The sequence below is a fragment of the Cyphomyrmex costatus genome, unplaced genomic scaffold, assembly GCF_001594065.2.
Source record: "Cyphomyrmex costatus isolate MS0001 unplaced genomic scaffold, Ccosl1.0 scaffold508, whole genome shotgun sequence".
Taxonomy (NCBI): Eukaryota; Metazoa; Arthropoda; class Insecta; order Hymenoptera; family Formicidae; genus Cyphomyrmex; species Cyphomyrmex costatus.
The window spans coordinates 56,349-72,924 of NW_017279335.1; the positions used below are offsets into that span (position 1 = coordinate 56,349).

A 16,576-nucleotide genomic window follows, 5' to 3' on the forward strand; every position below is an offset into this window, starting at 1 on the left:
CTTAATGTATAGTTCTGTTTTCCCCTTCCTGGAACATATAAAGAACGTTTCATGTAATACGGCGCAATTAAGCTAAATTTTCTTTCGAAACTTGTAACGTATGGATACGGACCGATTGTGATGTAGCGAAGCTACGATATGTGCGATAGGGCTCTCTATTTAAAAAGAAAAAAAAGAAATAGGCGTTATAAGGTAACTACGACACAAAGATCGCAAAGTAGCTGAAGAGTTCAGAATTGTCGAAGGAAACCCTTGAATAAAAGCCGAGCGCGTTTCTCTTCTCGGAAGTGATACGTAAAACAAAACCTGACGAATGAATAGTGAGACAAGATCGCGTATATATGTGCTATCTGCTACATAATTCCGTGTGGGTAATCTTTTTTTTCCCTAATCCAGCAACGTGAAAATTGCGAATCGCAACCGATCGGTTTCGTTTCTTCATGATCTTTGTTTCCGAAACATTTCCCGTCTCTCGACCGCGTGAGGAGAGGGGCGAATGAAGCGAGGATATCGCGAGGATCCAGTGTGCCTTCCTATATCTGTCTTGCAGAAGACAAACAGTAATGTTATATAAATATTATAATTCCCATACTCAACACTGTAAATGTAACGTAATCAGAGAGTTCTATGATATACTGAAGCACATCTTCCCTACACCAAACTATAGAAAACTGCGGCTTAAAGAGGAAATGAAGACGAATGCTTGCGTTTCTGACTCTTTTCTGTAAACAGCATCAGTCAGTCAGCGAATCCCTCTCTAGCAAAGAAAACAGTACATTATTAAACAAAGTAGGCTTTTAGAACTATAATATGAATACACAATGAAAAGATTTAAATGATTAAGCGGGATCTTCAATGCTTAAATAACTCGATATAAATTATACAGCTAATTATGCCAAAATCTCGTCCGGAATCCGGACGACAACATAGTATCCGTCTGGACGAGATAAGGCATGATTAAGATTGAACTTACTAGTCAGTTCGTTAATCTTCGTTAATCTTTCGTTTTAATCTTACAATTTTATTGTGAAACATTTTTTGATATCTCAAATAAGTTTATAACGAAAAAACTGAAACCTCTTTTACACATAAAAAGAGTTTCATCTCTTCAAATTTTTTCGTCGTAATTGATATTTTCTAAATACATCTTTTTACCCTATAGAGTTTCATTAAAATCAAAATTTAGTACCTCGCGAGGGTTCCCTTGTTAGTCTCTGATCTCTATTGTTGAGGAAATTATAATATTGAAATAACGTAACGATTGAAGTGACGCTATTGTTAGTTTGTGTTCTGCTGGGCAAGAATCCAAAATACCAAATTGCGACGTCACCAAAGAAACAAAAGAGCGTTCTGCGAAAGCCCGCGAGCTGCGCAGCTCATTACCTGCATGTCCACGTAAATCGTAAATAATTTGTTATCGTTCCTATAATATTTAAAGTGGGACTTGGACTCGGAAAGTGCGCCGAGCACTTTTGTGAGAGAATATGGTTCTCCTTAAATCGGGCGGCGGTGCCCGAACAGTACGCCGCCAAATCGTTTTTCGCTCTCTATTTTTTATATAGCCGTTCGATAATCAGTTCTGATCACTTATCGTCATATCTATTACGGCGATCATCGGCGTCACGCCCCGTCGAGACTACTACTTTGTCGAATGAAAGTTCCGTGGTTTCGATAGCTTTACCGCACGCGCTGTTACCAGTTTTAGAATCTGTAGAGCTTCCCGTGGCCTTGCGAAAATCGCCTTCATCGATCTGCTAAGAAAGTGCGTGCGTCGATCGACGCCCCGTTTTTTTTTGCCGATTGATTTAATGAATATCTCTTTCTCAATGTTTTATACTCGAAAGAATACTAGCAATTTTACTCGATGTAAAAAAAGAAACGTTTGAATTACAGCTTGTAAAGCCCCTCTTGTAAACTGTGCGTTTATTCATTGTTTTACAATAGGAAGGAAATTGTTTTAAGATCATACTTCTTAATTATAAAAATGGTCTTAAATATACCTTACTCCACCAAAGGAACATTGAGGAACTTTTTTGTTGCCTATTGTTTCTAGAAACAATTTGTCTCCACTAGATAAACTCATAAAATATTCTACTCTTATATAAAATTAGGTTTTTTTTCTGCAATAATGCCTATTCTATAATGTACTTTTTGTTTCTTATATTCATCTTTTTACTTATTCTGTTTTTCGCTTTCTGTTGCTCGAAATAAAAATTAATGAACTTCGAAAGAAGCAGGAAATAAAAAGCATATTATAAAATAGGCTTGAGAAACATCGAGAGAAATATTGGAACTTTCGCAGAAAGCAAACGGAAATGCAAATGTTGCTCTATGTTCCTTTAGTAAATACATAGCTTAATGAAGCTTCTTTAATCCTTTTATCTATTTTTTTCACCGTTTTCTTTTATGTTTGTGCGATCTGTGTCTCGTATCGTCATTGTCGTCCGGCCTTTTCCTCTCATTATCACGATGCCGCCGTTCCCTATCACTATAATCATCCCTTCTGCCTCTCCTTTCCAATCTGTCTTCGCTGTGACCCTTCCTCTGATCACTTCTATCCTTATCTCGTCGTTCCTCCTTTCTTCTTCTATCTTTTCGTTCAATGCCGTACTTATTTCTCTCATAATGATCATCATACGATCTATCTTCCTTTCTTCTATCTCTGTCTTCTCTTCGGCGCTCGTGCTTTCTGTGTTCGGAACTACGATCTTTATCGCTCTCCTTTCTTTTTCCTTCCTCTTTGCTTTTACCGTTGTCATGATTCCTGTCGTGTAATGCGTCAGGTTTCCTTGAAGAATAATTTTCCTCGCGTTTCTTCGGCTTGTCGTCCTCATCGAAATACCGGATACCTTTTCCCTTGCCACGCCAACGCATCTTCGCGACTGATTGTGAGAAATCCACGTGTATCCTTCGGTCGTCGATCAGAACATTATCCATTTTAAAATATGCATCCTCGCAACTCTTGCGATCGGCGAATTCGATGAATGCATACTGCAAGGAGTCGCCTGTTTGGTGATCTCTTATAACTTCGCAGCTGCAAAGTCAGTGAATCATAAGATTTAATAAACATATAATATATAGATTATAGATCATAATAAAAAAATTGAGATACATCAAATAAAATAATTAAGAAAACATTAATTAAATAATGATATAAAAGAAAGGCTACGAGCCTAATAAATTTTTTTAATTTAACAACGATGAATATACATATTATTTAACAAAACATAAAACAATTAAATGTTTCGATCGGGTCATTTTCAATGTTTAAATTATAACGATCGTAACATACATATTAGTGTGTTCGCTTCTCTGTGATTATGTGTCCTTGACTGACTACTTGTAACATAGATTTCTTTGTCCTTGATTATGAATATAAAATTCTTATTTGGAAAATTATAATTTAATATAATATTTTTTGTTCATATTATCGCAGTAATATTTCATAGTCTTGATAAACAAGTAAAAATATGAATTCTGTCAAATAATAAAAATTACAATATAATTCAGTGATACTTAAATTACATTGAATATATATAAATAGATATTTTATTCTAAATCACACAATTTATGTTGAAATAAAACAAATATACATGCATATATACCTTGGTAACTTTTAATTAAATCCAAATTGATATATATAATTGTTGAAGCAAATATGCAATGGAGAGAACTTGGTATACATTTTGTATCAAGAGATTTTTTGAAAATGAGAAGAAACTTTAAGGTGAAGTAAGGTGAATTTAATCTAATTTTTAATTTTCTTTTGGTTTGACCAACATAACTCGCATCACAATCTTTGCACAAAATTTGCCTTCGCAAAAAATTATTGATAATAAGAACTATAATTAAAAGCATAAGAATACTATCTTTCTTCAAAATGTAAATTACATACCCAACAATTTTTCCGAAACGACTGAAAATAATTTCGAGGTCGTCATCGTTTGTGACCGGGTTTAATTTACAGATAAACAAGACGTTTTCTGGCGGAGCAATATCCGCGTCCGGTATATCACCCACAATCTCTAATATCGTGGCTCTCGCCTTTGCTTCCTTGTTCTTCTGCATTTCTGTGATTTCCTCCGTGGTCATGCCGCCAGTATCGTCGATTGCTTCATCAGCTCCAATTCTATCGCTCTAAACATAAATATACATGGATTAAAAAAGCAAATAAAGAGATAATAAGGGTAAAAATTTCTTAAATATGATGAACATTTATAATAAGTAAAAGACAAGAAAGAAATTATGTTTGCAAACTTATTTATCCTATCAACTGTGATTAAATTTATTTAATATTTAATTTTTTTTTTGTGCCTTTTTATCATATTCGATATAATCTTGATAGACAATAAAAATAAATTGAACCAATGGTATCAAAAAATCGAAAAGAATACGATGGAATTGCTTGTCATTTTTGAAATGCGTACCATTAAAGCTTCCTTTGTAGGTTCCGGACTTCTGTCAGGAACTACAAACCCCATAGGATCGTCAAATGGATCTTCCAAGATGACAGTATGGGATATCCTTATGTCTTGATATGGCCTCTGATCTCCGTCACAGATAGTCTCGTTGAACTTGAGGACCACCTCCAATCCTTCTGTTATCTCTCCAAATACACAGTGTTCATTGTCTAAGGATTGCAGCTCCGATCCCAGGGTGATAAAGAACTGTGAGCCCAGCATGTTATTCCCACAATTCACCATGGACAGCAAACCTACACGGGTGTGTTTGATTTTTGGCATCTGTTCAGCCTCGTAATAACGGGCCTTCTCACCTAGTACGATACCATATACACTCTCTCCACCCTTCCCAGTACCGGTGGGATCACCAGTCTGTGCGATGAAGTTGGTTTGCACTGAGTGAAAGAGGTTCCAGTTGTAGTACTTCAGTTTGCACAACTTCAGGAAATTCCGTGTAGCTGTAAAGACAAAAATAATCATGTAGAAAAAGAAGTTTGTTCTTTATAACTGTATTATTATACTTTGTGCACTCGAAATAGATACTAAAAATTCAAAAAACTTAAATAAAACATAATCAGATACAAAAAGGAAATAATTAAACACAAAAAGAAAAAGGATAAATGAAAAATGCAACAAATACAAAAAGTTTAAAGAACAGATCTAGATACAGAGATATAATGCAAATTCATGTAGTGCAATATATAAAAATCTTAAATATTTATTTTTATAAATTGCAATTTATGAAAAAGTACTTACTTTGAGGACGTTCCTCGGTATAAAGATCTACTGTGAAATCTCCTATGGTAGTTTCTACCACCACAGCCATGTTTTCCTTATGAATTTTTAAAGAATGGAAGGTAATAATCTCAATTTTTTCTATAAAAAATAATTATTATTTTAAAACAAAGCTGCTAAATGTTTTGTTTAATTTGCTTGCTGAATTATACAAATATCACAAATCTAACTCTTTCTTTATTTGGTCATTCTGATTGAAAACCTCTTTTATTACCTTAGCTTAGCAAAAAGTCTCTTGCTTCGCGTTATTATTTTTCTAATAATCTATTTACACAATTTTCCAATTTTTTTTAAGAAAATTGTATACAACAATACACTACAAAGAACACTTAACTAAACTAGGTTAAGTGTTCGATTAGGTTAGGTATAGTAAAATTATAAACATCTAGAGGTCGCGTCTGTTGCAAAATATCGTACTCGCAATTCGCCGCAATCGATCTTTTGTTGTTCGAATCGATCTGTTTGTCATTCTAATTTGCTGTTAAGCAGGTTAATTCTTTTAACATTTTTATCAGAATATATAACCTCATTTTTCTTCAAAAATCTTTTTTGAAGCGCAACACGAGAATTATAATTGGACGAAAGCATCGAGATTAAAGAGACTTTCCTTCCACTTCTCTCTCTGCACACAAATGCAGATAAGGTTACAAAAATTGTTCAGGAATATTTCTTACTGCATTTAAAATAATACATATTTATTATTAATATTAATATATTATTAATATATTATTAATATTAATATTATTATTAATATTAATATATTAATAATTTTGTAATTACGTAAAAGTACACACACACACACACACACACACACACACACACACACATATAAAATTTAATTTACTTACTATAGGATATTTAATAATAGATTCATATATTAAATAATACAATTATAAATTATGCATAATAGTACTATAAAGTATATTTAATACACTGTATTTTATTTTAATAATATTATTTTTATTCTCGAATTCAATAAGATTTTCCTCTTTTGTGTTTAAATAACAAGAGAATTCAAAAGTGCAATTATTTCGAATTTCTCAGTATTGTTTTAAACTATCTGAAATAATAAATATAATTTATAAATCGTTAGAACAATTAAGAACGATAGCATTTCTATCAGTTTATATTTTGTGCGTGTTTTATATAAGTTTATATTATTTTCTATCGTCGACTTCGCGAGCATCACGATTGATCGGCTATGCGAATTCTATAGTATTATTTTATCAAGTTCTATAAGATTTGTACAAGATTCCTATGAGATTTGATTCTAATTAGTGAATTTACGAACCAGATTCCGTATTCAAAATATATTAGGATCAACTTTTTTTATCAGAGCGAGAAATAATCTAAATAAACGCGTTCAGAAATACGACTTCTCTAAAACTACTGATAAATTTAGTTTTATGCAATAAGGCAATATTATTAGTCCAAACAGAACATTTTGCATATAAAAACTGCGAGCTGCAGAAAATGATAAAAAATTATCTTTTCACTTTTTTGGGACTTTCACGTGCCGACAAAAATTTACGAAAATTTTTCGAATATCTATATCGTGAAAGCTTGAAGCTTTCTCTACAAAATTATTTTTTAAACATATTTCTACGATTTTTTGTTCGTGAGTTTTATTCGCGAGTTAACTATAAAGGATCATTCTGATATTTTGATTGATCATAACTACATTAACAATCATCATACCGCAATTAAAAAAAAAAAACAGATTCTTATTATTAAACAGACTTAAAATTGAAACTTTGCTGTATCAAAAATGATATAATTGCAACAAAAATTTCGCAATAAATAATAAGTTGGGGAAGAGTCATTTTATTATATTATACAAATATGTATGTGTGTGTGTGTGTGTGTGTGTGTGTGTGTGTAAAAAGACTTTTTCCCCCAACCTAATATACATATGTAACTATACTACATACATCCCTACTGAAAAAATTCACGCCACAAAATTACATAATGAAATCATGTAATTAAAATATGTAAATTACATTAACGGATTGTTCCAAATCAGTACGTGACTTTTTTTTGTGGCGACCTGCCACCAGAGGTCCAAGGAAGAGACTCACGCCAATTCTCGCATGTATTCGAGACACACGAAATCCTTTTATATAGACCCTCGAATTAGGACTCCCTCAGGTGTCTGGCAGGCTCCCACTATTCTTACTGACGAGTCCAGTAATGGGTGCCAGGACATCAAAACACTTGCGGTAGATGACATATTTCACATAGTCCCACAGGATCAAATTTTAAATAACGTAATTTGAAAAGTCACACAATGATATAAATTTTTTTTTATTCCTATTATTTAATTCTTTAAAATTCGATAACTATAAAATCACATAAGACGAAGATATTATTTCTAATATCATATGAATTTTCAAATTATATAATTTTGAAAAATAAGATAATGATTTGGAACAATCCATCATATAACTTACTTGTTTTAATTACATGATTTCGTTATGTAACCTTATGATGTGATTTTTTTCCGGTAGGAATGTATTCTACAAAGACGAGTCTGATAAGACTCAATAACCTTTATCTCTTTTACGTAGCAACAAACAAGACGCGTAATCAATAGCCTTTCTTATCAACTCGTTAATAAATACCGGAGTACATTTCGTTTGAATTACACTTTAATGTGATAACGTCGGAGGTTCCTCACGTGCGTTTTGTTTTGCGGTAAAAAATTAAGAATGCTTTCGGCGGCAAAATCAGAGATAAAGATGCACGAGGTGGAAGTCCCAAGAAATATTATCGTGGACTGCGACGCCGGTATTGATGACGCTTTGGCCTTAATCATTCTCTTGGCTGGTCACACCACCAAGAGACTCAATGTTAAGGCCATCACTTGTGTTAACGGTAATACTAAAGTGGACAATGTGGTGAGAAATGTGTTCAGAACGCTGCACGTGTGCGACTGCACGGATGTGAGTTATATTGTTTCTTTCTTTGGTGATACATTATGCTATATACACTATGATCCTTCTTAATTGTTAATGTTTGTTATTAATTTTTTGACTGGTTACGTAAATGCGGTTACATTTTGATCCATTATAATTTAAAAAAATTTACTTTATATTATATTGAAGATCGTTCAAATCTAAAACTAAAACGTATTTATCTTATTTGAAAATAATATATTATAATTTGTTTTTATTCAAATCGATATTGTTGATTTTCGCGCACTACTTCTCATACTAACTCCTATATTGCTTACATTGTATTTATATATTGTTATATATATTTATATAACACTTGCTTGTATTTTCGCTTTCCTTCTTTTCAACGCTCAAATATATATCTATCTTATTTAAAATGCAAAAAATTGGGGTGATTTCAAACAATGCGAATAGACCTTATTAATTCTTCCTTATATCCTTTAAGAGTTTAAAGCATGAAATTATTCCTATAGATACCTGTTTATCGAGGAGCGTATTCGTCTCTGTTAGATACTCCAAATGCTAAAGAAACAGCATTAGAATGTTATCATGGAGGCGATGGATTCGGAGATGCATTCACCGATGATCCGGATACAAGTAAACTGCAAGAAGAGCATGCCGTGTGCGCTTTACACAGAATCACATTGGAGAATCCAGGTAATACAATTCTCATCCTTGCTATTACATAATATAATATAAATTATATATTAAATTTTAAATTAATAATGAGACGTAATAATTGACTTCTAATTAAGGTAACATCTCCGTGGTTTGCTTGGGTCCTTTGACAAATATAGCGATGGCTATAAAACTGTATCCGGAATTTGTGGAGAATGTGAAAGAATTTTTTGTCATGGGTGGAAATTCAACTGGTAATATATAAAATGATTCACGTTAATCGAAAATTATATAGCTTACAATATTGTTACAAATTCTATCAATGAACTTCTAAGCAACACATAGTTAATGAGGTTCGACAAGCTTGCATTGTTAAATTAATTTAATAAACCTCTTCAGAATTCATAACATAAAATAAGGGTAAAGTAGTTTAGTTTACATACAAACGGCAATACATAAGTAGAGAATGTATATGTATTCAAATTGATCCAGACAGCATAGAATATATTAGAGATAAATATTTATATAAATATTAAATCTAGGTAAGTGCGTATGATTTAAATATGTGGCAAAGTGTTAAGCGTTAGCCTCTTTACTCGTGATATTTTGAACTAAAAGTATTATGATAGATATATGACTATAAGTAGCTTGTATGTTGCTATATAGATTATAAAATTCATAGATAAATCGTATAATAGATAAGCTTCAAGAAAAGCGTATGTGATCAGTAAGAACAGAAAATAACATCTATACAACGTTTAAATATATTCCATTGTGTAAATGAAAACGTGTAAGCTGTAATAACAATAAACATTTATCATTTCCTTTATCTAAATTTTCATAAATGTATTCAAAGCACAGGGTAACGTAACTGCCCAGGCGGAATTTAATTTCTACGCAGATCCGGAAAGTGTACACATCGTACTCAACAGCATCAATAAACCTTTATGGTTGTTACCGTGGGAGTCCTGTTTAGAGACCAGAATTACACATGTAGGTACATACATAGATACAATTTTATTTGCAATTTTCGTCAATTATTAAATATTCACTATACAGATTAATTATATATACAGAGTGTTTTATCAAACACTCTGTATTGTCAATATAGCAATTAATCACATTCAACTTAATCTGTATTATTAGCGCAGAATAGTAGATTCAGCAATAAATTTTTTTCAGGAATGGCGAAGAGACGTACTAGGCAAAATAGACAAACCTTGTGTGCGCATGATGAACATAATTGAGGACAGCAGACGCTCGCAAGCCAAAAAGCATTTTCCTTATTATACCATGTGCGATGCTTTCTTAGCTGGAATTGTATTGATACCTCGTATGGCCAAGAATGTTGTCGCATGGCACGCGGACATCGAATTGGGCGGCAACAGAACACGGGGCCAAGTTGTCCTCGATCATCTGTTGTCGAACAAACCGAACGTGAATTTAATACACAGTTTTAATTCGGAGATGTTTAAGGAGATATTACTAAACGCAGTGAACACATTTAATTCGGTGACTACCGTTTTGTGATCATAAAATGTAGCCGCGAATAAAAGAATTAAGCGAATATTATATTGTCTAGTTTCTGATTTATTTGACTTATTAGTTTTTAGTTTTGTACATTATTAATATTTTTGTAAATTAATTTTTAGTGTTATTGAGTATTACTAGAAATAGAATGAAAATTTTCTATAATTTTCATATAATATTTAAATATATTATAACTGTTTCTCTTTTTTAATTTAAATAGGGAAATGGAAAATAACGAAAGATTCTACAAAAGAACGAGATATTCTTAAAAAATGATAAAGGACGTGTGGATGGGAAAAGACTAGAAAATTCATTTTTGAAATCACAGTTAAAGAAAACAGCATGGATTTAATGGCTTTTGTGCCTGATCTCTCAACGGCATCAAAGCAGGTATGCATCATTCAGGGGAGATGCCAAGAAGACAGATTCTATTCTAATTTTACACTTATTCAATGATACTTAATAGTATAAGCATTTGATTTAGCAAACTTATCTAATAGTTATAAGTTTAAATTTATTTTAGGGTAATTTTTGTATGTATATAATATCATACAAAATTACCTTTTTAAAGAAAAGAAAAGAATTGCAATCGCTTTGCCATATTAGGTTCTATGGTACAAGACTCTTTGCGCTTTTAAGTTTTCTTCTTTTTCCATAGATATTTTATTATATACAGTAAATATGTAAATCTATCTTTCTTAGACAGAAAATTAGGTGAAAGTACGGTTCTTAATGGTCGGAAGAAATCTATTCTAAATCTTGTTTAACTTCTAATCTGATTTTAGAGAAAAATAAATTCGTGAAAGTATATCAATAATTAGAAAAATTATTATTCAAAGTAAAGAATAATATAATATATATAACTTTTCGAGTGAAATACGTTATGTATCGTTCTTTGAATACATATTACATAATAAAAAATATAATATTTATAAAAAATTGTATGAATTTGTTACTTTATATGGATTGAAGTAAAAAAAAGAATATTTTAATGCAATACAAAGAAATCCTTCAATATTTTGCAACAATCCATGAATACATAAAACGAATTTAAGGAAATGCAGTAATATCCCACAGCACAAAATATTTATGATAAATATTTATTACTGTTCACACATTTTTTTGAAATGTTATATAAATATTTTATATATATTTTATATAAAGCTTTATTCAAAATATTATTAAAATATATGTAGTTTACATAATTTTTGTAATATTTATGATAAATATAAATAAATATTTTGTAAATATTTTATAAATATTGTGTGCTGTCTGGGATACGCAATTTAATTTGTTTTAAGTAAAAGTATACATAGTTCTCTCATTTGTAACAATTATCAAAAATAATAATCATATTAAAGCAAGCGGATTTACTGCGTGAGCCGCGCTTGGTGCACATTTGTGAGGTACCGCCGAAGGAGGATTTATTGGTAAGAATGATTCCCGGAACTTCTTTTTGGTCGAGGCTACGACGTTGGTTCCTTGGTACTCGGATAGCGTCGCGAAAGCATCCGTCCACGCAATACTTTCTGAAAAGCACCCAGGGGATCGATTATGAGATCAATCGACACCTCAAGTCCCATCCCAACATGATCCATCCTTTCAGTACTTTCAGGTCAGAGGATATTTTTCCATAAAAAATTACGAACGGAGTTAAATAACGAATTGATTAAATCTGTTCTTATAAAACGAAAAAAAATACTGAACTGACAAAATTTATGTAGAATATTTTGGGAATCTATGATGACGCTATTTATGATAGCAGCTTTAATGACTACTCCAATCTTTCTCACATTTTATTTTGACGAACCTGAGAAATGGTATTTTTTCAATCATGCGATCGACAGCGTATTTATATGTGACATTGTGATCTGGTTTTTTACTGGTTATTATGATTCTCAAACACAATTGATAGTTCTGGACCCAAAGGTCGTAGCGAGGTACAAATACAGAACACTTAGACTTAATCATTAAGATCAGTTTATAATAGAAAAACTTATTTTTTCTATGTTTTCTATATTTATAAATAAAATCTATATTTTCAAATAACACATAGAATCCGTATTTAAATAAGGAAATGAAAATAAATGTCGCAATCCTTCTTTTCCCTCCATAGCTTTAATGGAGATAATCACATAATATTGGACAAATCTCTATAATTTATTTTTGTAAATCTATATTTTTTTTAAATTTATTATGCGTTATAAAATTTCTTATGGCTTTATGTGATTTCTTCGATGTCCATTCTTTTCTCAAAATACGGATTTAAAAATTTATTTAGAAAAATTAATTTTTTAATGATTTGCGGTGATAAAAATATGTAGCAAATATCTCCGGGGTTCCTTCGTCATAAATGTGTTGCCAGTGCTACCTTTGGAATTTCTCATCGTGCTCTTCAAATCGATGTGGTATCTGGCGGCACTGAATTTATTGAAGATACTTTGGATGCGAACGGTCATCAATTACTCACGCAGACTCTATTATGTTTGTACCCGATTATTCTTCTTTACTATGTGACGCATTGATAGAAATCTTACTCATTCAAACGTTAAACATGAAAATTACAGGTATTCGAAATTAATTTCCATCTGTACAAGATAATGGAGATTAGCGTCATTATCATTGTATGCGTGCACTGGGCTGCTTGTTTGGAGTATTATTTGCCGCTGGCGGTCGCCAAGATGGTCGGAGAAAATGATGCGTTAGTAATCCAAAGAATTTATTGTTCTGGGTTTAAATTTTCGATTCGAGGCATAATATCTCAAATAAAAAATGTATACCCAGAACTTATGTATTATTTATGTATATTAACAAAAAAGAATATTATATATATGAAAGCATCTTCATTTTTTCTATTTTTTCTTTGTTTTGTCTCATCTTTTTATTTTATCATTTGTCTATTTTAGCTCTCATATAGCACGCTTTATCGAAGGACGTTCTAGGAACATTTTGGGAATATTTTTAGTACGTTCTTCGACAATGTCTTTAGGATGATTGAAGATTGGGCTGCTATTTTTTAAAATTGTGTTTTGTTTACATGTATAATAATTTTAATGTATTGAAGAGGTCCTAGTTAGAGATAAGTTTGTCGAAAACAAATTTTGTCAAATACTTGCTACAAATATTGATAAAAAAAGCACCAAATTTAATGCAAATTGATTTCTTATCAGTAAATTGATGGTAGATAAATAAGAAAAATCTACTAACATAACATGAGAACAGATTATCGGTAAAATAACTATTTAAAATTTATTGACAATCTGACTGTAAATTGATAGTAAGAATCGATCAAAACCGACTACAGCTTAAATATGCACGATTTTTTTTTGCCAATTTGCTGTCTGATTATATACGCAAGCTTTGCTCTAGTAAAACGGACTTTATTACTAATAGAGATATTAACATCAAATTTATCATCATCTCTGAGTTTAATATCAACTTGACAACAATTTACTATCAATTTGCCTACTGGGATATTTTTCCTCTCACGATATTTGGAATGAAAAGTTTAACAAAAGCATAAAAAAAATTATAGATCATGGATACGATCGTCTTACATGCTGAAAAGGAAAAAAAAATTCGCGATTTACCTGACGTGTGTTAATAGAGCTATTATTGCCTTAACTGCATCCACGCATTACTTGGATGTCAGGACCCCAGAGGATATTATATATAATTTAATTCTCACTATTCTAGGAGTGCTTGGATTTATTTATTTGCTGGGTATGTCCACCTTGTTTAATTAGTTTATAATTAAGAAAGTGTTTTTCTTTTTAAATTAATTAATTTTTAAGCGATAAAAGATTGTACCAATAATTTAACAAAATACTGAACATATTTGGATATATATGTATAGAAACAGAGAGAGAGAGAAAGAGAGAGGATCTTTAGTAACTTAAAGCTATTATACCTTTTCATAATACATCTGATTTAAATTTTTGAAATTGTCCCTCCTTTTTAATTTTCAGAATTCTCTCGTCGTTATGAGTTTACTTATCCTAGATTAAGTCTTGTGGTTTCACTAATCAATAAACAGTCTTTTTTTTTTCTCGTAACGGCCGTACAGCGCAAGTCTCGCAGTTAATGATAACATTTCATTCCACTCGCAAAAGGCATTTACAATTAATTCAGCAGCTGCAACAGTACATGAGATACAAGGAATTACCGTATTCCTTGCAGCGACGATTGCTGGCTTATTACAATTACCGCAACAAAAAGGGATTCGAGAGAGACAAGATTATTATCAACCATGTATCCCCCTATTTGCGAGAAGTACGCGGTAGTGTTTTGAAATAATAATATTTCTTAAAAAATATACAAAAGTATATTCTTATGTGACCATATGCTTCTGTCAATTACTATAAAACTTGCAAAATTACAACTAAAAATCTTTTTATTCTGATCGGCATTTATATCTTCTTTTCATATATATAATAAAACAGATAAATTTCGTAAAAAGAATAAAAATAATATACTATAAACTTTTTCTGAAGTCATATATATCAAATTTTGTTTAGAATTCTTGATATAATTTTTAAAAATTTTATGTAAATTTTAAAATCTTTTTATACAACTCTTAGAAAAAAAAACACTTGTCAAAATAATAATAAAGTTTACATGTTTTTTTAAATTTTTTAGCCGTAAATTCTAAAATATTTAGAAACTTTAATTCTATATAATTTAAAAAAACAAAACACTTATGAATCTGAAAAAAATTAAAAAATATTTTTTCTTTATAAATTAAAAATATTATACATTCTGAAAAATATTGTACGATATTATAGGAATTTTTTCATTAGAATTTCTTGTAGAATTGAGACTTTTTTTATTTTTTCAGAGACTTCTTCTGCATAATTATCGCCGATTGCTGAACGATGTGGAGCTGTTTAGATATCTGCCGGAAATAGTGGTGGCACAATTTGTCGGTGCCATACGTTCCGAAATTTTCATGTCAAACGACGTGCTGGTTAGAGCTGGTGCGCGCGGCGAAGCTTTGTACTTTATCGCCTGCGGTACTGTGGTCGTTTACAACAGTGCGGAGAAAGAGGTAGAAGGTTTAGCGAAATCCACCTTGGACTTATCCTCACATTGTCGGTTGTCGTATTCACACATTTGCAGTAAAATCTTGATCAATAGATCTTGTAAATACATACGCTAATTCTTATCCATACAACTCAATTCAATAAATATCAATTAAAAGTAACAATAATTTCAAATTGATGTTTACTGGGGACCAGTTGAATCATTCGTATTTTCGCAGATCTGTCACTTAGAAGACGGCTCGTATTTCGGTGAGTTGGCTCTACTGATGGAAGACGAGCGTTGGCTCGCGAGTGTCATCGCCGCTGAAAATTGCAAGGTCTACATATTGTCGCGTGTCGACTTTCAAAACGCCCTGGTGTCGTATCCTGATCTTCTGACACATCTGCAGAACGTCGTGCTCTCACGCCCGGAACAGACGCAATTACTTGAGAAGGCTGGTGAGCCGGACTCACCGACGAGGATGTCCGGGAACATCAATATCAGCAGTATAAAAGTCAAGAAGAAGGACTAAGGCGAACATTGTGGAAATGTACGAGAGATTCTGTACTTTTATTCCTCATTTATTTTAGTTTTCTTTATTATTATTTTAACTCTGTGTCCTTTTTTTATAACTTCTTAATATAATTTTATTCATATTTTACTATACTATATAATTATTATATAACGGTAACATTTTATTGAGCTACGTAAAACAATCTATTAACAGGGAAATTCAGGAAAACATTCTTTTCCAATTTTGATAAGCTTTCAATGTTATAATCTAGATTAAAATAAGGGATATTTTTTATATGTATTTATACGTACTTCTTTTGTGAAAACTAGAAAAGATAAAAAACAATTTTTTAATAAATAAAAATTAAATTACTAATATAATGAAATAAGGGCAATGAGCTAATTTTCATTAAAATCAGAGGTCTATAGATATTCGTTAAGATTCTCGCAAGTGCTTTGATACGCGTATATCTGTATATATAGAATCTCGATTTAATAACTAAAACAGGCGTCTAAGGTAGGCTTCCATTACAATACCTTACTGATGAGTCCAGTAGTGGAAGCCGGGACGAAACGCCAACATTACGTGATATTCTTCGCAATATATTAGATTGATTTAAAGATTTTAATGAAAATTAGCTCATTGCCCTTATTTCATTATATTAGTAGTTTAATACTTATTGA

The 16,576-nt window shown here is 31.4% G+C and overlaps 3 protein-coding genes across 4 annotated transcripts; 2 read left to right on the forward strand and 1 right to left on the reverse strand.

Annotated features, from left to right (window-relative positions):
* Positions 1 to 2,207: 2,207 nt before the first annotated feature.
* On the reverse strand, positions 2,208 to 5,528 carry LOC108778699 (peptidyl-prolyl cis-trans isomerase-like 4). 2 transcript variants are annotated; one of them, XM_018545942.1, is made up of 6 exons: positions 5,470 to 5,528; positions 5,217 to 5,336; positions 4,775 to 4,918; positions 4,428 to 4,714; positions 3,896 to 4,137; positions 2,208 to 3,034 (listed from the first exon to the last, which is right to left on the reverse strand). In XM_018545942.1, exons 2-6 carry the CDS (start codon positions 5,284 to 5,286, stop codon positions 2,392 to 2,394), a joined length of 1,386 nt encoding a protein of 461 aa, XP_018401444.1. In that variant the 5' UTR covers positions 5,287 to 5,336; positions 5,470 to 5,528; the 3' UTR covers positions 2,208 to 2,391. The 2 variants fall into 2 exon arrangements, with proteins under 2 accessions (XP_018401444.1, XP_018401443.1); XM_018545941.1 differs by having other exon boundaries at positions 4,428 to 4,918.
* A 2,435-nt stretch (positions 5,529 to 7,963) lies between these two features.
* On the forward strand, positions 7,964 to 10,368 carry LOC108778705 (inosine-uridine preferring nucleoside hydrolase). Its single transcript, XM_018545948.1, has 5 exons — positions 7,964 to 8,197; positions 8,683 to 8,866; positions 8,965 to 9,081; positions 9,684 to 9,820; positions 10,010 to 10,368. The coding sequence occupies exons 1-5, from the start codon at positions 7,964 to 7,966 to the stop codon at positions 10,355 to 10,357; spliced, it is 1,020 nt and encodes a 339-aa protein (XP_018401450.1). The 3' UTR covers positions 10,358 to 10,368.
* A 331-nt stretch (positions 10,369 to 10,699) lies between these two features.
* Positions 10,700 to 15,911, forward strand: LOC108778692 (potassium/sodium hyperpolarization-activated cyclic nucleotide-gated channel 1). Its single transcript, XM_018545933.1, has 9 exons — positions 10,700 to 10,747; positions 11,719 to 11,972; positions 12,082 to 12,297; positions 12,682 to 12,841; positions 12,925 to 13,058; positions 13,893 to 14,080; positions 14,424 to 14,629; positions 15,195 to 15,404; positions 15,618 to 15,911. The coding sequence occupies exons 1-9, from the start codon at positions 10,700 to 10,702 to the stop codon at positions 15,909 to 15,911; spliced, it is 1,710 nt and encodes a 569-aa protein (XP_018401435.1).
* Positions 15,912 to 16,576: the final 665 nt, after the last annotated feature.